The sequence below is a fragment of the Myxocyprinus asiaticus genome, chromosome 44 (assembly GCF_019703515.2).
Source record: "Myxocyprinus asiaticus isolate MX2 ecotype Aquarium Trade chromosome 44, UBuf_Myxa_2, whole genome shotgun sequence".
NCBI classification, from domain to species: Eukaryota; Metazoa; Chordata; class Actinopteri; order Cypriniformes; family Catostomidae; genus Myxocyprinus; species Myxocyprinus asiaticus.
The window spans coordinates 2,650,341-2,673,816 of NC_059387.1; the positions used below are offsets into that span (position 1 = coordinate 2,650,341).

Genomic DNA, 23,476 nt, shown 5'->3' on the forward strand with positions numbered 1-23,476 from the left:
CTAACACTAAAAGTGTCTTACAAAAGTTATATGACTATATTGTTTTGTATGAATGAGTGATCAGGATTGTTTTCGCATCATTTTGTTGCAAAAACTCTAGGCTACAAGATCCAGTTCTCAAAAGTCTTGTGAACAAATGTTTACTATGTGTTATATGGCCTTATTTCAGTGACTTAATTTTTATTTATTTTTTTAAACCACGCACGTTATTTTCTCAAATGTACATACATGTTGTTCACATATTATTGTAGCCCAGTTTGTGCTGAATACAGTGTTATCAGACTTTAGCCATTACTATGTTTTTAAGCAACTGAAAAAAGCACAAATGTCAAGGCATGTCAAAACTTCTCCAGGGCCCAAAACACCCTCAGACCCCAGAGGGTTAAACAGCATCTTATGGAGTTTTGTGTTCCTTGTCACAGTCACCTTCGGCTTGCTCACTGGGGTTCTAAATACAATTATTATTTAATTATTTATTTTTATACACAATTTACAATTATATTTAATCAAACTATGCAATGATGACTCTAAGACTTTTTAGATATTACAGTTTCATTTTATGTTAATGCATGATTTTCTGTAAAGCTGCTTTGAAACGGTGTGTGTTGTGAAAAGTGCTATACAAATAAAAATGACTTGACTTGATTACATAAGGTTGCCATTTTCAATCTCATTCTTGAACAACATATACTTACGAATTGCATAGGGCTTCTTTGTGCCCTGATCACTTAAGTGGCCATACATTACAAATCATCATTACATGAAAACTACTTTTACAAATATTACAACATTGCAAAAATGTTGTACAAAATAAAATAAAAAAAATAAAATAAAAATAAAAATTATTTGAAGCTAAATTCAAGAGGAGACATACACTTTTTTTGGTTTTTCAATTAAATTTTTACTAAATGGAAGGGAGAGTAGGGGAGGCAAACCATTTTAAGTTTTAGTTTTTATTAATGAGGAAAGCACCATAAAAATATATTTAAAATGAACTCAGCTAAAAATAAAAAAGGCTAAAAAAGCACACAGATCTCACTGTAAATTCATTAACAGTAGGTCAAAAGTACTTAAGCTTAACTCAGTCTGTGTTTACTGAAATTCAAACCACTGCCCCTAGGGGCCGAAGCAATGTGGGATGAGTCTCCGATACTGTTATCACAATGTGCTATCAGTCGTGCCATGGGAAAGCACACTTAAACTGATGCAAAAGAAAATGGCACACTGCAAAATATGCTGTCATGACATTTGATACTGCAAGTAACGATTATTTTGATAATAGATTAATCTTTGATTATTTCTTCAATTAATTTGATAAAAACCTACATTTTATTTCCTGTATTTTATTGAAATATGATTTTTTTTATTTTTTTAAACAGAAACGATAAAGGGCGTAAGGATTTGGTTTGATTTACGGTACTGCATTCACAATTCTATACTCTCACAAAACTTGAATCATGAATAGTTAAGTTTGAATTTATTATTATTATTATTATTATTATTATTATTATTATTATTACTTTCAGGACATATGCAAAACAGTTTCTTTCCTTTACTTGTAAAACTAAACAAAAAGTACTGTTCATTAAATTGATAGAGAGTGATTGGTAAAAACAAGAATGCCCAAAGTTATATTATTTCAGGACATGTTGTTAGTAGTGGATGGCGTGTTGCTTAAAGCCCAGCAAACTGTGATACCCACTGCATTGTGAAAATAAATCCTCCAAAAATCTACACTAAAGACATCTAAAAAAAAAAAAAAAAAAAAAAAACAGAGGTTAGCAAGAGAAATGGTGTACTAGCCTGGCATCAATAAAGGCATTACCAACATGATTGCAAATTGTACAACAGGCATTACTCATCAAAACAAGCAACAAAAAGAGCCCATGATCTCTGAAATTCCCCAACACCTCTGGGAAAAAGTGGGAACAGATTTGTTTCACTTTCAGGGGAAAGAGTATCTGTTAGTCATTGACTATTTTTTAAAATGGCCCTCAGTTTAACGTCTTATCCAAAAGACATGCTCTTTTTTACAGTATAGTGTCCCCGTCACTATACTGGGGCACTGGGAACCACACAGACCACAAGGTGAGCACCCACTGCTGGCATCCCTAGTACCTCTTCCAGCAGAAACCTTAGTTTTCTCCAGGAGGTCTTCCATCCAGGCACTAACCAGGCTCACCCTTGCTTAGCTTCAGTGGGTATCCAGTCTTGAGCTACAGGGTGACGTTACAGACATTATAACTGATTTTCTGTAAAGCTGCATTGGAACAATGTGTATTGGGAGAGGCATAAATAAAAAACTGTACAAATAAAATGTATTTAACTTGATATGACTTTTATGTATCAACATTTATTTCTACATTGGCAACAAAATCTCAGTGTTCTCTCTTTGCACTGTTAAACAAGTGATAGCCAGTGCTGAAGCATTTTACCAATCAGAAATTAGCATAATTAACTATGATACAAGTAATGGCCAGCATTGTCCAATCACAGCCAATCATGTTAAAATAAAATTATACATTATAAAATGCTGAATCTATGTAGTGATTATCATTGTTCCATGTCTGCCAAACATGTTGAGTGATCCAAACATCATCTGCAGCCTGAAACTGAACTTTTGACTGGAAGTTTGGAGTGAATGCACTTAAGCCCAAAGTATACTTCGAATATGACGCAAACACTCAGCGTCTGCGTACAGTCGAACGTGAGCCTGTCAAAGTATATTCCATTTGACGGTGCACGCATACACAGGTGGTTGACGCATGCGTGCACAACTGTTGTTGTTATTACCTCCATCTCTTTTTATTTACTGCAATAGGAGAAAGGTGCCACCCATTCTTCCTGGCAAGCTACTCTGCCTTACAGGCTCCATATGGTTAGGATTAGGGTGGGGGCGGGACTAGGATATCTGCTGCCTGCCAGGAACAAACCATGGCCCCTATGTCAATGGGCGTTATCTACCGGTGATTACATCTTCTTCTTGCGTTTCCTCGTGACAACAACAGCTCAAATGTGAGTATTGCCACCTTGTGGATCCACTAATTTGTGCAAATAATTCCAGCCACATGGGCATTCTGCACATTCAAAGACGTGCAATTAGAAAAATCTGACTGCATGTACAGTGATCGAGCGCTCTGCTGATGACGAGATTTGCGTCACGCACCCTGCACGCAGACGCTCGATATTCACGTCTGAGAAGTATACTTCGGGCTTTAGCTGTATAGGAAAGCTATAGGATGCTCCCTTGCTCCCTATTCAGTGGATGACTTAACCTCTAGTGTGCTGTCTGTCTGCACTGGCCTCAGCTTTTGGAGGAAAGCATTGATTCACAATGTGATAATGCAAAGTAAATATAGGATTTCTAAGGGGAAAATAGCAATATAGTCCACTATAGTGGTCATTGTGTTTAACAGCGTGCCGTTTCGCAATAAATCGCTCAAAATGGCATATTGAATGAAACTAGAGACTCTAATCTTTTGACTCAAACAGCTTTCAATGTAAAAACTTAAAGGGATAGTTCACCCAGAAATGAAAATTCTCTCATCATTTATTCACCCTCATGATATCCTAAGTGTGTATGACTTTATTTCTTCACCAGAACACATTTGAAGAAAAATATCTTAGCTCAGTAGGTCCTTAAAATGCAAGTGAATGGAGATTTCTCTTTAGAAACTCCAAAAATCACAGACAATCAGCATAAATGTCATCCATACGACTCCAGCGGTTAACTTAATGTCTTCTAAAGCGACAAGATCATTTCTGGTGCTAAAAAGATCAATATTTAAGTATAATTTTTTTAACTATAATCCAACGTGAGGGTAAGATTTACGAGAGGGTGGAGTCCAAGCGGTCTCTCGTGTGACGTATTCACGTTGCCATGATACAGACGTAATCTCACGTTCTCCACTCGGTTGAGACATCTGGGATAAGCACGCAAACGCACCATTGTGAGTAAATTAAAATGCTGACTGTCTGTGATTTTTGGAGCTTCAAAAGAGAAATCTCCATCCACTTGCATTTTAAGGACCTACTGAGCTAAGATATTTTTCTATTTTTTTTTTTTTTTTTCAAATGTGTTCTGGTAAAGAAAGAAAGTCATACACACCTATTATGAGAGTGAGTAAATAATGAGAGACATTTTAATTTTTGGATGAACTATACCTTTAATTAGGTTTCTTACCAGATGTAGTTTTGTTGGCGTTTCTCCAAAGACAGACTCCGCTGAAATCGCTGCCATGTTGTTATGACTCATTGCGTTGAAAGTTTAACCCTTTACTGACAGCCCATAGTGTCCTGAACTGAGATCAGTTGGTTTAAATTCAAATGTATTTATGTATAGTGTATAGCGAAGACAAAACACGCAGGGTCGCACAAGGGTAAAATGTCACCGTAAGCAAATGGCAAAGCTGAAAAGGGTGTACAAATGATATCTTTTAAAAAGGCAGCAGCAAATTAAGAAGACCCTTATCTTGCTTTGTTGGCATGCAGGGCAGCACCTCTGGCATGTGGGAAGTCCCCTGTAGAACTTCTCATCTGTACGAAGTTGCAATCTTTGGTATCAATGGTGCCAAAATACAATACTTCTTCAGTAATACACAAAATGAGGCGGTTCAATAGTCAACAGTAATTCTGAACGAACAGCTAAAGCTCTGCCATCTCAGATTGCACATGATCGGGTGAGAGTGCTTAAGGTGGTGGCAGTGAGATCATACACTGTGCTAATGAATGCTGGTGCGGTGTTAAGGAGAAATCGCTCTTAGTTGCTAAAAACTCCAAGCCACTCCACACAGGATACACAAGATACCTTGTTCTCTAACAGCACAACAAACTGGTGCTTAGGCGAAGGACCCGTCTACATCTATAAACTTACCTGTGAAAATACCTGAGGCCCTGCTGACTGAACAACTCCTCAGGTGATCAGGACAGACAGTGAAAGTCCCAGAGAGACGAAACTTGTATCACACATACACACATGCACATTTTCAGGGATAAAGAGAGAAATGAATCAACATTGATTAAGTTGTTCTTAACTGTTTCAAATTAAATGTGTATTTTATTAGTATACATAACATGGTATTGTTGTTGTTTCAGAGCTTAAAAAAGACCATATGTTAATGGTTGGATTTGACCTGTAGAATCTAACAGGAAGTGACAGCAAGGGAATAGTTAATTTTGAGTTGAGTGAACCTGTTGCACAGTCATAGTTTATTACACCTGCTTTATTTCATTAACTGTTTGGGCAATTCAACATTTAACACTACAAAGTGTAGATAGAGCAAGTTCTTATATCGGTAGAGTTAGAGCCATCTGTACATCAAGGAGTGCTAACACTGCAGATTTTGTTACTTAAAATATCAGCATTTATTTATTTATTTATTTCATAATTTGCGCAATTATACACATGCTCACTGGATCATTTCACATCTCAACATTGTGAGGAGGAAGCAACAGATGTATTCTTTATTTTTTATTTTTTTCACATTTTAGAATAATAGTTAAGTCATCACAACTATGGAATAATAGAAATGGAAATATGGGATTTTTGTTGTGACTAAACAAAATCCAAAATAAATCAAAACTGTGTTATATTTTAGCATCTTCAAAGTAGTCACCCTTTGCCTAGAATTTGCAGACATGTACTCTTGACATTTTCTCAAACAACTTCTTGAGGTATCACCCTGGGATGCTTTTTAAACAGGAGTTCCCATCTATGTTGGGCACTTAGTGGCTGCTTTTCTTAATTATTCGGTCCAAGTCATCCATTGTTTTTTGTTTTTTTGTTTTTTTTTAAATAAAACTTTAGTTTTATAATGAAATAAATTAATATGTTGGCACAATTATATTTTTGTCTACAAAACTAATTTCAAACATTTAAGCATACGCCTTCAGATCAAAAGATTTTTAAGATCATGAGAAACATTTCAGGCAAGTGTCCCCAAACTTTTGAACGGTAGTATAATACTTACTGTTCTATTAATGGGTTAAAAAAACAAAAAAACAAAAAAAAACTAGCCCAAGCAATTGTTACTCAGGTCAACACATGACACTGCTCCTGGTTTCTCGTGATAGAAAAAGCACAAATCACAGCAATGTCAGTTTATATTTATTTATATCAATCAAACAAAAGAGAAGAGTAATTGACCCTTTGCTAAGCCCCGCCATAAAAGTGTTTCTGACCAATCTTGTCTTAGCAAATGTTGCCCTGCCGCCATTACTCTGACATGTGTTTGCTATTTTCTAATGACAGCCTATTGAAGTAATATGTGTTTGAATACTTTTAAGCGGGATTTTATCAAAATAATGACGAAAATGTAAAACACGTTGTTTCCGGGTCATGTGAAATAGTGACATGAGTTACCCAGAGAGGATACACACAGTGTTTTTCTTTCTTTTTTTAAATAATCTTTAAATAAATCTGGAGAAGAGCATGTTCTGGATTAAACTGTCAGCCCTCATTCCCAAATGAATATATAACACCTGCAACGACTCCTACATTTTTTTCCCCAAGGTAAATTAAAGCTAATAACTGAACTTTAATTCATTATTGCATTGATTCAAGTCGTAGTAAAAGTGATAGTAAACAAACAGTTCAAAGCATAAAAATGTGTGTGTTATGAGACATTATAAACAGCTCTGTTCACTTACACTAATGTTATTAGATGTGTAATCTCTATTAAATGAAGTTTTTCTTTTTCAAGTGACTGTAATAATCATTTGCCTTGATTATGGTTCACAGTCTCCACAGAGTAATTTAACCATTTCTTTTACAAAAAACATAAGATAAATATGCATTACAATGTCACTCTTAATACCAGCCCACGCAATAATATGATCCATTCCATTTATGAGAATAGTTTGCCAAAAACTGCATTGTTCACGGCAATCTCCCATTCATTCCAACAGGGAGTTCTGCAGAGCTTGTCAGAGCGAGCAACCGTAACCAAGGGGGTGGAGCTTAGCGATGGTACAATTATTGGGACAGATGTCCCCGGTCACCCTAGACGTGTGAAGGCATGTTGTCTGATTACATACCTTGTACATATATAACGTATTATGTCATATCATATAACATTGTGTCTGTGATGTGTTTGTTTCCAGAATCCTACGCCAATCCATAATGAATGAATGGAACACAAAACAATTAATTCAAGTCCTTTATTTTCATTACATTTCATTTCCAGTGCTAAAAAATATTGATGATACAGCTTAGCCAGGCATGACACAATAAAGTGACAAGCGATAAAAGCTATCTCTTTATAAAAGCTGAGTTTATGTCATAAACATACATGACCGCAACAAGTGACAAGCTGCAGGACATTTTGTTGATCACCTGGCTCCTATTTCTGCAGCTTCGCACTGAGTATTCCCGTCCACTGTGAAATTTCTTTGGTCCAAAATTCTGCTTCACATAAAAGCGTAATTCACATGATATATGTTGTGACTGGCTGGGGCTGTGTCGCATCTTGCAGCATTTTTGCTTTTGTTGTGTGGCTTGTCATGTCGTGCATTGTCAGGACAATTGTGTTATGCTTGCAGTTTATAACCTAACTAGACATGTAAGGAAAACATATTTACACATTTTTAGTCTAGAGGTGCAACACAAATATCTTTAAGTAAATCAACCAGAATGTCTGTCCATCACACCAAAAACTTTAAACACCAAAGAGCTTTCGTTATTTATTGTTGGACTGAGGAACTGAAGTCGATTAGCTACAGTATTTCTCTTTTCAAGTTCATTGATGACTGCGCTTTTTCTGCATGGCTGACATCAGTTCTGACATTAAGTCGCCACCAGAGGGCGCTGATGGTTGAGGTGTAGTCCTCTTTGGTGGAGGAGGAGCCACTTTCCTAATGGAGCCAGCGAGATGGTTGGCAGCAGCCGGTGGTGGAGGTGGAGGGGGTGGAGGCCCTCCTCCCACGGATGCAGAGTTTTGGAGGGCTGGAGGTGCGGGTGGAAGGGAGGACAAAGGGTCTGGAGGAGGTGGAGGGAGAGCTCCACCACCACAAGATACAAAACTAGGTGGTGGAGGAGGCAGAAAGTCAGGGGGCAGTTCAAGGTCTTCTGAAGGAGGAGGTGGCAAGTCATCCATGGGTGGAGGAGGGAAGGACGACTGTGCGAACTGAGGTGGAGGAGGGAACTTGTTGCCTTTGGTTGTGGTGGGAAGGGCAGGAGGGTGTGGAGGAACAAACGCAGGGTCTGGGGGTGGAGGCGGAAGGATTTCCATTAAAGGTCGATTTGGTGGAAATGATGTTTGGTTTCCAGAACCCTTCAAAAACAAACAGGCGTGTCATTCTGACATGCTCAAAATAAATGATGATATTAGAAGCAAAGCAAAACAGCTTTCTGTATAGATCCAGAATTATGATGGAGCAGCCCCAAAAGTATTTGAACACAAAATGAAAATTCTGTCATCATTTAATAATCCATGTGTTGCTCCAAACCCATTTTTCTTTCATGGAACAGATATTTTAGACAGAATGATAGCCTCAATCACTTTCATTGTATGGACAAAAGATACATTGAAAGTGAATGGTGAATGAAACTTAAATACTCCCAAACATCTCCTTTTGTGTTCCATGGAAGAAAGAAATTAATATGGGTTTTAAACCACATGAGGGCAAGTAAATGATGCCACAATGTTCATTTTTGTCACACTTGTCTGAATGTCATTGTATTAGAAAACAAAATATGAAAGCATGCATCATTTATTAGTAAGAATGATAGCACAAGCACACAATAAATCAAAACTTTGACAAAAGAGAGTTTGTTTTGCTGGCTGGAAATTATAAAACAATAGATAAGCCTAATGCCTAATGTTTAAAATGAAGACAAAAGTTTTTGGACACTGGTTGTCTGGTTGTCAAATGTTAATGGAACATGTATTAATGTGATGAAATACACCTGTGAACATCATGACTTCATACAGCCACAACAAATCACCTTGGCTGAGTTCGAAATGGCATACTACCCATGTTTGACTTTGGCAGAAATAGTAGGAGTAGTATGGTAGCATGCCATTTCGAACTCAGCCCTTGACTCCAGTTGGTTAAAAGTCATTGCAAAAATGGCTCATAAAAGTAAAGTTAATTCTGAGAAATCTCTAGCAGCATATGATGTCACTTGCTTTGATATTTTATCTGATGCAGTGAATGACATTCTGACTCAAGGGCTGCACTTAGCAATATGCTTAAAACAACCCAAAACTTATTTTATTTTATTTTTATTTTTTTTGGAAGCCAAAAGTTTTATTCTGACACACTCAAAATGAATAACATGAAAACAACTCTCTCCAGAAATACAGTATATAAAACTACATTTTAGATACTTGCCTATGCAAAAGTTGCCATGTGGTTGTATAGTAGGGCTGGACGATATGTAAAAATGATTTTATCGATAATCGTCTTAAAAAACATTGCAATATCCTATTACATCGTACAACCCCCTGCCGAGGGTCAGTAAATTTTTTTTTGCTTTAATGATTTAGCTTTAAAATATTTATTAATTTATTGAAATGAAAAACATAAACAAAAGACAATTCAAATTGCACTTTAAACTAAACAAAAAAGCAATAAAATCTTGTTTAACCACCTTAACATTAACATATTCCATCACGCAAGCATCCGTCAACGACACCAGGTGGAAAATTACTAATAGCCTACAGATTAAGAATTAAAGACAATCATAAATGTAAAGACAATAATAATCATAATAATAAAGCCTAATAAATTCCCTTGTGTTCCCAAAATAATGCTGCCAAATGTGTTCTTATTGAATTTGTGTTTGTCTTGCATGTTGGTAATAGCCTACAGTTAATGCTGCCTAAAGAAAAGAAAATAGAACTCAATTTTAGGTTCAAGGTGAACGTGTCTTGTATTATTTTATGATTTAATCACTTTCATCTTTGTTTCTTTAATAGAAAGATATATATTACTGAACTTGCGAAGTTGCGTTCACAATGCATGCTAACCGCGTGGAAATAAAGTGAACTAAACTCACAGCACCTCCCGTGATAGTTTGCAGCATTCTCATACATAGATGACATTATTCTTGCAAACAGTTTTCAGATGAATGAAACAGAGAGTGTCTCGTGCGCTTGTTCCATGAGACAGGCTTTTGCTGCACGCCGACATGTGTGTGTTCCACATGACGGGCTCGTGCTGTACGCCTCTGAACAATGATGGCTTTTCTTTTGTCTGTTCTTAAAAATATATTGAGGGTGTTTCCTCAACCGCATGTCTTTGTGACTAACAGAATTTCTTATCATGTGTCACTCCGAGACGTCACCCACTTGTTGCAGGTAAATTATAAATTACCCACGCATGAAATACCTGCATTTGGATGAGGAGCTTGCAAACTGGATTCAGCCTTGTTGCATTTTGCAGGTGGTGGGTGCTAGTTTCACAACCTGGCCACTGTTTAATATATTTGGCGACTTCCCAGATCCATGGTTTTGCCATTTCCCAATATTGTCGATCATCGTCTTTTCACAATCGGCATCGGGATCTTTGTAAGACATCGTTGATAGCCAATTACATCGTCCTATCACCCAGCCCTATTGTAAAGATGTTCTCAGTGGCTTTTATCATGTTGTTATATGGTTGCTAATGTGTACTGGATGGTGATTACTTAGGTGTTCTGGGTGTTTTAAGTGTATTGCTAAGCAGTTGCTATGGTATTCTGAGTAGCTGCTATGTGTTTGCTTAATGGCCCCAGCCCGTTTTCTGAATGACTAATTTAAGATGGTTTTCATACTGGTTATATTTGCAGCGGTCTGAATCCGGAGGCGATTTTTTTCCTGTCACCCACCGCAGTGTTGGTCTGGTAATCACTTATGATTATGTCAAACCTTGATGCATTTCTGTACAACTGGCATTGTCATTGCCAAAGGTTTGCTGCAGGTTCAACACTGATGGTGAAGAGCTGCAAACTTCTGGCAAACATTTCAGGTGAATTGCAAGCTCATTTGCATGTGAAAATAATGAGAGGGAAGATTGCAGCAGATTTGTCAGAATACTAGATTTTTTGTTAAGGACTTCCTACAGGCAGTCTCGGGTTCTGTACCATGGTCCGCTCCCCGGTCCCAAAAACAGCTTTCATTTTACAAATTTTTCATGGAAACCATCCTCTGATTCAGACTGTAGTGCCAATGTGAAAGGCCTCTAAGAGAGCTGATAGATTCAGAGTTGTTGTACCTTGGTCTCCATTGGGGGCTGGGGAGCATGTCCATTTGCAGCTTTAGCTGTAAAATAAACACAAACTTTTCTAAATTTCCTCAAAGTCCTCTACTAATAACAAAGATGCAAGTTACAACTTAATTATAAGTATAATCTACTTATATGCATTTATCAATCTCCATTATCTTTACCTTTAGGTGTGGGGGATGGTGTTGATGCATTAGAGATGGATGGGCTATCCTGAATGGTGCGATTAATCCACGTTGCTGAACCCGCGGCTTTCCTCACAGCGGCCTTGTAGTTATCATATAACTGCTTACCATACTATAAAAACAATTACAACATAATGGATTAAACCAAAAACAGATTAAAAGGGCTATGATTAAATAGCTCATAACAGAATCCAACACAAAACTCAACTCCAATTTACCACAGTAAATGACACATCTTGGTGCATAATGTTCATATAAAGTCTTTCAACTTTGCTTCATCAGCCACTTAGTAATATGCTGTCAGCCTTTTTATCATTGAATCAGCATCCGCTTCATAAATGTTACCCAGATTGTGCAAAAGAAGTAGGGTTTGTAAATGATTGCTTGGTTTTGGCTCACCTTTGCGATACGTATCCCAGTTACCCAAAGGGTCATGGACCACTCGTCGTCACAACACAGATACTTGATGTATTGTGATTCTTTTTGGATTTGAGGATGCTGAAAACATGTCACAATAACCATATCAACATAAAGCAACTTGTGTTTCCCTATACTGCTATACAAATGTTTTAACACATGTCAAGGCCAAGATACCCAGAGAAGTAACATTTCAGTATTTCTCATGATTTAATCACTAAGTATTGTTCTGTGGGTTTAATATGATACTGTTTTGCTGACTAAGTTGAAGAGACTTGTAGAACTGATGTTGTTTAATTGCAGTTGCATAGTATATACAGAAGATGGCACACAAAAATCAAAAATTTGACTGCAAACACACCTCTATTAGCCAATTAAGGTTGTAGCTCTTTCTTCCAAACTGAAATTTGCACTTGAACATGATAAAGACAAAAATATGGTATATTACAAAAAATGTACAACAAACCCATTCCCTTTTTCCATTAGAGCATAGTCTGACTTTGAGCTCTGCCAAGTTTTGTTTTGAGTCTACTTCATCTTTTCCATTTTATGTGATTGCATTTTTACTTCCCTATTGCTTGACATCAACATAAAAAACAGCTTATCCCTACATAATCATTCTCATAACCAGAAACACCTTCGAAAAGCATCACAAGCCAAGCATTGAGTTCAGCTTCTCAATATACCCGCTTATTGCCATAATCATACATTAGATATGATTGTGTCATACAGGGTTGATGTTGGTAATAAAGTTATTTTAAAACTGATAGTTCCGTTCTAAATTCTGATGAGCTTCTTTTAAAAATGACTATAAGCCCACATCTGTGACTGCGCATTCTTTGTAATGTGCCAAGTTGCTATGTAGTTTCGAAACTGTAAACAGCCAAGACTTAGGAAAATGAACAATATTAGAAGAAATGTTTATTTGGATTATATTTTATTACACAGCAGTTAGTCAGGGTCCACTAATCTGATTGGACCAAGGGTGCTAATATTCCATTTAACATCACTGGAATGTTTCACTGTTTATATCAGTCTACTTGTCTGTGTTCCCTTGAAGGTTAAGCTTCAAAAAGATTACAAAAACATTAAAGAGGTCATGACATGAGAAATCAAATTTTCCTTGATCATTTGACACATTTGAGTTCATTGATCTTTAAAAACATACTGTAAATTACAGAACTTAAAACTTCCTCCACAATAATAATAATAAATAAATAAACATTTATTTAAACCTAGCTGCAAAAACGGCATGTTTGGATTTCCTCTATTTTAGGTGGTTTTCACACTGGGCATATTTGCTGCGGTCCGAATCAAAGCGTGATTGTTCCCGGCTCCCCCCGCAGTGTTGGTCTGGTTTCAGACTCATGAATGATTCTGTCGAACCCCGGTGCTTTTACATCATCAACTTGCATCATCACAAATGTGCACATGATGGAAAGCACAACGCGGGTCGCTATATTTTTGTGTTTGTTATTCATTTTGTGTCATTATGCACACCAGAGTGAACGACACTTGCGCCTCTGTGCTTTGCATGCTGTAATTCAGCAGTTGTACACAATGTTTACATTACCAACTTTTCATGCAAACCGTGCTCTGTTTTGGACTAAACTGCCTGTGTGAAAGTCCCTTTAAATAAACGATGGAAGATTTGAGATGTCGCACCTGTGAAGACCAGCATCTATGCTTTGGCCTCTGTTGAAACATCTCAACATCAGGAAATAGTGACTGAAGTTTAACAAAGTTCTTGATCACATCGGTGCAGGATGATATGTGTGCATATCATGTTTCATCATGTTGCACTGGACTATGTCTGAGCATTACAGTATGTTTCACCGTGGATTGAATAATGTGTGTTCAGCTTCAGCATATTTCAATGTGGACTGTTTGTGAACCAGTCACAATATGATTCAAGTTTTGCAAAGGAACTGTTATTGCAAGATGGTGCAGTTAAAAACACTATTGGACCCAACCACAAAACCTTAAGTAACTCACGAACTGCCTCATGTTTTTCACCCTCACTTTCAGTTCACTTCAGTGTCTGTTTAGTTTTCCCCTGTGCTCACAGACTACACTTCCCGGGATGCACCTGCTGATAACTCTCACCTGCCCGCCATCTTCCTTAGCTGTTCCCTGTTCCCTCATCAGTCATCTGTTTGTATATATGTTCTTATGTTCCGTTGTATTTAGGGTTGATCGTTGGTCCTTATGTATGTTTAGATGTAATGTTAAACGTGCATATTTAGTTCTTTGTACTCATCTATGTTTATAGTATCACCTTCCCCATCGTCTTCATTAAACCAAGCCTGTGTTTAGATCCCTTGTCTTTCTCTCTTCTCTGCATATCATTACAGTAACAATTCCATTCATGAATATGTCATGACTGTTTGATATTTATAGTTTATGGTGCTGTTGTGCTTGAGTGAACAGTTTGATACATTTGGATACAATGTGTTTGGTGTGAGTTATGTTTAAATCTTGAAACTGAAGTTAAAAAGAAATGCTGAGGCCTAAACTGAGCACTTCAGACAGGGAGCCAGAGATGGTGGAAAATTATCATATATTACTAAATTATGACTATTTTGGTGAAAAAAACAAAAAAACCTTTACTAACATTATAAGTGGATCTCAGGGAAGGTACTGTATGGCATGACCCCTTTAAAGTACCCTAACTGGTAACGTGAAATTATGTGCTGCACCGGGTTCGTATGCTTCTGCTAAATATCTCCTGTGTTCCACGGAAGAAGCAAAATCAAATGTGTTACAAATGACATCTGACTAAATTATAACATAATTTTCCGTTTTAGGTGAACTAATCCTTTAAGTGAGCTGCAAGGAAAATGTAGAAGTGTACATGGAAAAAATTATAATTTTGGGGGACAACCCCAATTCAAAAAAAAGTTGGGACAGTATGGAAAATGCTAATAAAAACAAAAAGGAGTGATTTGTAAATTCTATTTACCATGGCTTTTACTGAAAACACACCAACTACATATTATTTTATGTTTTATCTTTTGAATGAAATAGTTACCACTGTTTAACATAATTTCTTCTAATAACACTTTTTAAGGATTTGGGCTCTGAAGACACAAGTTTTTTAAGTTTATAAAAGGGGGATTTCCCCATTTATCTATTTTGCTGGTCGTCATCTGTGCAGTTGTACGGGGCCTTCGTTGCTGTATTGTGAGCTTCATAATGCGCCACACACAGGGCCGCATTATGCACAGGCTTACTGGGCTTAAGCCTCCCGCCACCTTATTTCCCCCATCGATGTTCACGTGAAGATGTGTATGTAAACATGTTCAGCAGAAGATGCAGATATAAACATGGAGACGGTGCACAACAGCGAAAACCCGTCCATGAAGCGCAAGGTCATAGTGTAACATAAATCTGCCGCCTTATATAATTTTTGTACTAGACCTCAGTGCTGTGTTTTATACTATGGATTGTAAAATTACTTTTAGAGAGGCTTGAAAACCATGCTAGCATTTTTTACAAGCTCTAGCCTGATTCAGTCATCCTTGCCAGACTGTTAGCACCTAATGTGTAAAAAAGAACTGACCTAATACAGATAAAGTGGCAGTGGAGTGCCACAAGGCTCACTCTTAGGTCCTCTATCGTTCTCCTTTATGTGCCCCTACTTGGTAGAATTATTAGGTAATGTGCCATTCACTGTTATGCTGAGGACACACAACTTTTTATTTCCAGATGGATATTAAGGATATACTGTTACTGGATGACAAGTAATTTTTTGTGCTTAGCTAATAAAAAACAAATGTCTTTGTCACTGGGCTGGCTGTAAGTAAGCTGCATGCAAGTAGTGTTTGTCTAGATGCTATGATGTATCAGAATCTACAGTTAAGACCCTGGGCTTAGAACCTCATGATTAACAATAGTTGCAAATTTAATTTATGAGCAAAATCTTTAAATCACAAAAACAATTTGCGAATAATACACTTCCACCCCAAATATTTAAGAGAAAAAATCTTCAATTCTGGGGAAATTGCCCACAAATTGGAAATGAAAATGAAAGTTGAAGCCACTTTTTGTCTTTTATTAAATGTAATGACTTTCTCCCCTTTTTCTAAGTCCTCGTGGTGGTGTAGTGACTCGCCTCAATCCGGCTGGCAGAGGACAAATCTCAGTTGCCTCCGTGTCTAAGACCATCATACCGTGCATCTTTTCACGTGGCTTGTTGAGCGCATTACTGCGGAGACATAGCTCGTGTGGAGGCTTCACGCTATTCTCCGCTGCATTCACGCACAACTCACCAGGCGCCCCACTGAGAGCGAACCACATTATAGTGACCATGAGGAGGTTACCCCATATGACTCTACCCTCCCTAGCAGCCGGGCCAATTTGGTTGCTTAGGAGACCTGGCTGGAGTCACTCAGCACACCCTGGATTCGAACTCACGACTCCAGGGGTGGTAGTCAGCGTCTTTACTCGCTGAGCTACCCAGGCCCCCATAATGACTTTTTTGATGCACATCTACAGTATATTACTATATAAATTCTGTAGGAATATACTGTATTTGCAAAATGTGTTTTCATCAAAGTTTATGTCTTCTTAATGAGAAAAAAAAATGTCCACTTCAAGTTAGCATATACATTTTTTTTATGCACCTTTTGGAGATTTTAGTCACATCTTGGTTTTTCCATCCAGCATTTTTTATGCAATATCCCAAAATTAGAATAAACATGCATGGATGGAAACACAGTTAATATCATGACAATTGAAACCCTAGTAATGTTTCCAAAATAATGCTTGTTTTCTCTGCTCATGCATTCAAAATTATTAACAAATGCCATAATTAACAAATTATTGCGATTGTGTAATTTGGCTGAATGCTCTGCTTTTTCCATAGACAAGCTTCACTTCAAATTCTGTAGCAGAATTTGAGCAAGTTTATAAACTCTTCACACGCTACCTGTGTGAAACCACCTACCACTGTTGCTGACATATAAAGATCTATTCTAAACAATGTAGCCCATTGCTACCAAAGAAATATTCACCTTCCTTGAAACTTCAAAAGCCCACCCCTTGATGTTTTTTGTTGCCACATGTAATGCCAACCCTCATCTCTGCAAGCTAAATGGGAAAAGATGCTTCCCCAACCACTTCCTGCATTCTGGAAGTTCAAATGCAACAGCCCCGCTTTTATCTTTGAGGGTAGTCATTTGGGTAATCATGATATATTAATACAACAGGCTTAGAGGAGGTTCACACCTTGAAATAATCATTGTGCAATTTCTGTTTAACAACCAAGGATTAGGGAGTTACACCTACAACCTTGAGTAATGATCTTTGAGTGGACACTTATGAAAAGGAGCAGATTAGATTTATAGTACATTAATATATTGTAAGATACATGCCCTACTGCCTGGGGACCTTAAAGATCCCTTGTTATTACACTAAATTACTTGAAAAGCTGAGACTGCCCTGTAACACTGGCCTGAGAATAGTTGTGCCATTTTTGCTACAACAGGAATTTAGTTTAGGGATTTGGACCAGTGCAGCATATTGTTGGGTTGAAAAAAGGTCATCTCCAGACCAATGCTCCACTCCTACTTGCTATCTTGAGGGGAAATTGATGCTTTTAAAGGCATGTAATTTACAGCTTTTGGTGCTCTAATCTTCATGTCCATTATGTCTGCTTTCAAGTCCAGGACTACTCCTGATTGAAGAGCATTTTGCAGGGGAAATGACATGAGGGTTTCAGTTTCCTAAAATTCAGATGATCAAACAGAATGCTGAGAGCTATTTATACTTCTGATTTCAAGGTAGTAAGGTATCAAATTCTCAGCTGAAGCTTTTGGGAAACCCAAGCCTCAAGAAACAAGCTCTCCTACCTTTGACCAACTTGCAAGCGATTATTTTTCTACTGCCAGATAAAGAATATCAATATACTTATGTCATGAATCCCGCCTTTGTTGTTCCTCCCACTCACTACCAGAGGGCTCCATCACCTGGGGATTGACTTTAACTCTCTGGACTCCATTTCCCATAATCCCCGTACCTGGCAATGATTACCTGTTCACCTGTTTCCAATCTATTCAGCTCTTTAAGTCTCACACTCACTCACTGTCATTGTGAAGTCTTGTTTTGCCCTGGCTGACATTTCTAAGCGTTCTATGAGGTTTTTTTGTGTGTATGATCCTGGTCCTTTTACCCTGTCTTGACCTGTTGCTGCCTGCCTACTATTACTGCATTGATTTCCTGGATATAACCTGTGATTGTCTGCTGCCTGCCCTGACCTCTTGCCTGTTTATTTACTACCACTCTGGATTTCCTTTGATAGTACTGTTGCTGGTGATTGAACCCCTGCCTGTCTGTATTACTACGTCTATTATGATTAAAGCTGCACATGGATCTAAACTCCATTGACTTATCATTACAACTTACTATATTCTAGACAGAAGATAATGCAGTGCTTTACTTAAACCCAGAATGCTTTTAAATATTACTGAATGTCAAAAACAAACCAAAAAGTACAGAGTAGCAGAAATTGTCAAAGTTACTTTTTCATTGTTTTGTGTGGATAGCATCTGATAATGTGAGTGGTTTATTATGATGAAAAACTACCTTGAGGATGAAGCAGTGGTCTGTGGGTGCTTTGTATTTATTTTTATATTCTTTGCAGTAGTATACGTTCACATTGTCAAACTGCACCAAGCACACAAGATCCCGTGATGCCTGAGAGAGAAAACCACACTTGAGTGACTCAAATTCAGTATGTTAATTCATAAAACACTGATATGCAATACTATAAATAAAATGACGTATTAATGATGAATGATAGCCTAGTTGCGGATGGATGTAGCAGAGGGTAAAGGGTAATCACAAAAATATAACCTCGGGTTTACTCTTGAAATTTAGTTTAATGGGGGTCTATAGCAGATACCTGTACAATTTAAATCAATGGCGCAAAAGGACGAGAGGCTCCAAACAGGTCTTTTTAGGTCCTTGCCCGGATGCCATGCTTCTCTGGGAGTCTATGTGAGCTTCGTGAGTGCTATTTGCACTGGAAAAATGATCTGATTGTTTATTGGACATTGAATTTTCAATCAATGTATTTTTGTCCAGCCTCGAAGCCCAGCTTCTCTATATGATGATTAGGCAAGCTATCAAATGGGCAGGACTTCAGAGCAAACAACAAATAACTGAAACGGTAATGTACATGATTGATAGCGTTTGGAATGTAAAGGCTCTGGACTTTCGAACGCAGAGTGCTCACATCGTTGGGTCAGAGAAACAGATCCAGATGCGGTTAGTTTCAGTCTGTTGTAACACATTCATTTTGGCTTTCATAACTAAGACATAAAACTACAATTAGGATTTCATAGTGTCTTTGATGCTTGAGTATTTGTCTAAACTCCATATCTAGTCAAAATAAATGCAGAGTATGTTGTACTGTTTGGGCTGCCTGACCTTGGTCTTGCCTTTGGGTGAGTAATACAATCCAGAGGCCCGCAGAAGGAAGTAACGCTGTTTCCAAGATTTCTTCCCATCCTCCTTCAGATACAGAACCCCCTCCAGGTCAGGCACAATGACGGAGGGTCCACAGAAGTTCTCCTACACCCAGGAATGAAGAGTTTAGGAGAACCTGTCTCATATTTCGGACCCAGCAAATCTAGACTTAGGCTAATGTAACATTTCTCGTAATTGTTTAGGCCTTTGCATCAACTTCAAGAAGCTTCAAATCCAGATGATGTTACATCTGGCTCTGTTAAATTTATATTATTACATCCTGGAATATGTCTTCATCTCTAACAAACCATGAAATCTCTTGATTATATCAAAGTCAAAGCCAGACCCACCTCCAGCAGTTGCTTTTTATCTTTTTCTTTCATGTCCTTGAGAGACTTCTTATCCTTTTTCCATAAATAAAAAACCTGGAAAAGAGGATTGATTGCATCACCATTCAACAGCCTTTCTTGATCAGACTGTTCATCAAAACTATCTTTTGGAAGCATGCTTCAACTTTGTGCGTAATTACGTAACATTCATGACAGTAATTTTCAACATCATGTCCGTCATAAGGCCATGGATTTGGATGACTCAGTTTTCCCCCAGTGGTCGAGCGGTCAAGATACACTTACGATTGTACACAGAAATCTTAACATCAGCAAACACACTTCTACCATTATAGAAATAAAGTGTTAAACTCTACATTTATCTTTGTTTTCTGTTCCATTTTCAGTGAGCTTACAAACTGTATGCAAGAAAAACAGAAGTTTTTCACTGAATTGTATTTGTTTGGGAATTGACATAGTCCTTAAACTAACAGCAACCACATACTGCAATTTACTGAATGTAATGATGTCATAAGCATTCATTTAATGGGTATTAATAGAAAGCACAGATATTGTGACTGTATAAAAGCACTTGCCTGAGGGTTTTTAAAGACTTCATACTTGTCTTTTTTCACTTGAAAAAGCACTTTGTTTTCACTGTCTCTCTGCCATGTAGACAGAGGTTCCACCAGGTTCTCATGGTCCTCAAAACCTCGTTCTGTGGAAAGTTCAAACTCAAATTCTCAATCTCATTTAGACTGTTTTTGTTCATTCTGGATGACCTAAACATTCCTAACTAAATATTGATAATATCACATCACAGATTGTGAGAATACTGATTTCTTTCTTTAAAAAAGAATAATAATTGCAAATAAAGAATCAAAAGCGGGGAAAAGGAGATATTTTTAAATACAGTTGTCTGAAAAAAAATCTAAATATGACACTGTGACCCTCATCTATGAAACTAAAAAAATGGACCATTGGTAAAACATAATAAAACAGCAAAACAGTCATAAATACAGCATCTGAAAATACTTGTGAGGAAGCAAATGTTTTTAAAATATATTTCAAAAGAACTACAAGCTTACAGTGGAAATCTATTTGAATATGTTGTTATCAGTGCAAGGTAGTAATAGATTACATTTGTAATTTTATTATGTAATCAGATCACAAATACACATAACTTGAAATTAGATTACATTTTAAAATGTGCATATTCAATCAAAGTTACTTTTTATAGGTTACATGATTACATATTTCATTACATTACCTATCAGTCAACAGTAATAACTAGAGCATAATTTACTACTATATAAAAAATAGAAGAAAAAAAGAAAAGTGGTCTAAACCAGAACCTGAAATACATAGGCAAGACACCACATATATACACTGAAGACAATGCTGTCCCGTTCCTTATTTGCAATAAGTAGGCCTAACCCAAAAGTTATCAGATTAGATTACAAAACATGTAATGTAAAAGCTTACAAAACTGATTAAAATTTTAGTCACGTAATCTGTAATCCGTATTGGACTAAAGTTAAGAAGTAATCTCCCCTACACTGGTTGTTCTTATGTCTAATAAAACTTGTTTCAGGTATTGTTAGTCCTTTAATGGTTGAACCTCTCATTGCCCACCCAGACACTGTAGTGAGAGTCTCTTATGCAGTATGTACTATGTTGGCTGCCATATCTTAGGTTCACAGACCACATCTTCTGATTAAATTCCGGAATGAGAAGAGATGATGGGTGGTCGTGGTTTTATGTGGTTCTGGCATGGTTTGAGTCTGTCTCAAAGACAGTAAATGGAAGCTATTTTCACATTAAGCATATGCACAATTTCCCAATGTGAGCAGATGTTGGTGAGGAACTGTTTATCCGTACAGGAGGAAACAACGCACAAGCATGTGAGTGTACTGTATTTGTTTCTGTGTCAAACTCAAGATTGTTTAGATCATCCATCATCAGCCCTTTTCTCATGGTTATAAGTCACTCACAGTAGGAAACATCATCATATGAGTGCATTTTTGTATTATCTCACCATGCTTCTCTTAAATTAACTTGGGTGTAATACATTTCCAGAGCTTTAACAATAACTCTGTTCCAAACCCCAGTGAGTTATCTCGCCGTCTGCACAGTTTAGTCTAATTTTAGTAGTTTAATTCTTATTTCATTATTCTTTAAGGACACTGTAAGCATTGTAGAAGTTGTTACTGAAGGTTAAAATCTTTGTCTTTGCAATCCCTGAAGAACAAATGGAATAACAAAAGATAAAACCAGTCTCTTTCAATCTAAAATTTGGCAGCCATAAAGCAAACAGATGGTAATGGCTGTAGAAAAAGACTCAGAGCAGATGGAGAGATTGAAATGGGGGATTTTGATCATAAGAACTGTATTTCCTCATGATATGGAGGTTGACTGACGGTGTCTGGGGTAGTAAATGAAACCCACCTGTCATTTGGTGTGTGAGAGTGAATGTGTATGGAAGGTGGTACGTCAGTGCTGTACCGTGAGCTCACTGGAGCCTGGCTGTCATCACGCCAATAAAAACACACTCCATCATCTTGAGAAATCCAGTACTATAAACATGATGAACACTGAATGGATGATACGCACCAGTCTGTAAATCAGGGTTGGTCTCACACACGCACCAGTCTACGTTGCAGTCGCAGTGTGTCTTCTCAAACAGGTTGTCCGTCACTTCTCTGACCGTTTGTCTCTCATCTACCATCAGGGTCTTCGAGCCTCCATCCGTAATCTCCACCTTCACAACCAGCTGTCACAAATAATAAATAAGTATATATGCAATTAGTAGGATAGCCACACTTTGTTGTTTTGCTTTTAAAAGAGAGATCTGCATTCAATTTTGACAATTCATTTACATCTATACTACAAAACAAGGGTCACCTTTGACCAGCATGGTCTTTCTGGAGAAGCTGGTTGACCAATAGAGTGCAACAGTCTGTTTCCAGAAGTAAAACTCCCATTCATTTTTTTCCATGGGCAAATTCATTTGAAATTATAAAGCTTCGAGGTTGTTAATCGATGGTATGATTCTGCTGAAACCATCAGTCTGCATTACTTCAATCTTCTTCTTCTTCTTTTTTTTTTTTTTTTTTTTTTTGGTAACACTTTACAATAAGGTTTCATTCATTAACATTAGTTAATGCATTAGGTATCATGAACAAACAATTAACAATATATTTTTAACAGCATTTGTTAATCTTTGTTAAAGTTTGTTCTTAATAAACAACTGTTTATTGTTAGATCATGCTATTCATGGTGCATTAACTAATTTGATCAAATACAATGATTTAAAAAATGTATTAGTATATGTTGAAATTAATATGAACTAAGATTAATCAATGTTGTAAAAGTTTTGTTCATAGTTAATGTTAACTAATGTTGTTAACTAATGTTAACAAATGGAACCTTATTGTAAAGTGTTAATATTTATTTCCCTTGTGAATTCCTGTTGAAGAACTACACTACCCATGAACCTGAAGAGAAACATTCCACCAATCAGATAGTCGCAGCCAACAAAGTGCACCAAAAGAGCTCTGCAGAGACCGTCCACTCCCATGATGCACTGTGAATGATTCAATTTATTCACTCTTCACTCTCAAACTTTTTGTGCCTTTGTCTATTTGTCCAATTTTTAAATAATTTTTTGCTTCAAATAAAAATTTGTAATATTGTGATTCATCTCGGAGCTGGTTGGTTTGGTTCATGGCTTATAACTTTTTAATGACAGGTTTTGTGAAATTCCTATGGAAATAATGAATGGGAAAAATACTTTCAAGTACCTAGATGGCTTAATGGGCGGGGCACTGTTGTGCTCTTTAGTCTTGCTTATGGACCACCCACGGTTCATTC

General features: G+C 37.2%; 1 protein-coding gene across 2 annotated transcripts in view; it reads right to left on the bottom strand.

The window, feature by feature from the left end:
• Positions 1-7,144: 7,144 nt before the first annotated feature.
• The window catches only part of LOC127434242 (amyloid beta A4 precursor protein-binding family B member 1-interacting protein-like), a 68,058-nt gene continuing 51,726 nt past the window's right edge, over positions 7,145-23,476 (bottom strand). For both annotated transcript variants that reach the window (XM_051686831.1, XM_051686830.1), the window contains exons 6-14: positions 22,217-22,376; positions 20,200-20,321; positions 19,628-19,702; positions 19,239-19,382; positions 18,393-18,503; positions 11,790-11,888; positions 11,370-11,502; positions 11,197-11,243; positions 7,145-8,270 (exon numbers count right to left, since the gene is read on the bottom strand). In XM_051686831.1, the coding sequence (XP_051542791.1) occupies positions 7,737-8,270; positions 11,197-11,243; positions 11,370-11,502; positions 11,790-11,888; positions 18,393-18,503; positions 19,239-19,382; positions 19,628-19,702; positions 20,200-20,321; positions 22,217-22,376 (1,425 nt within the window). In that variant the 3' untranslated portion in view covers positions 7,145-7,736. The remainder of the gene's footprint in view (positions 8,271-11,196; positions 11,244-11,369; positions 11,503-11,789; positions 11,889-18,392; positions 18,504-19,238; positions 19,383-19,627; positions 19,703-20,199; positions 20,322-22,216; positions 22,377-23,476) is intronic.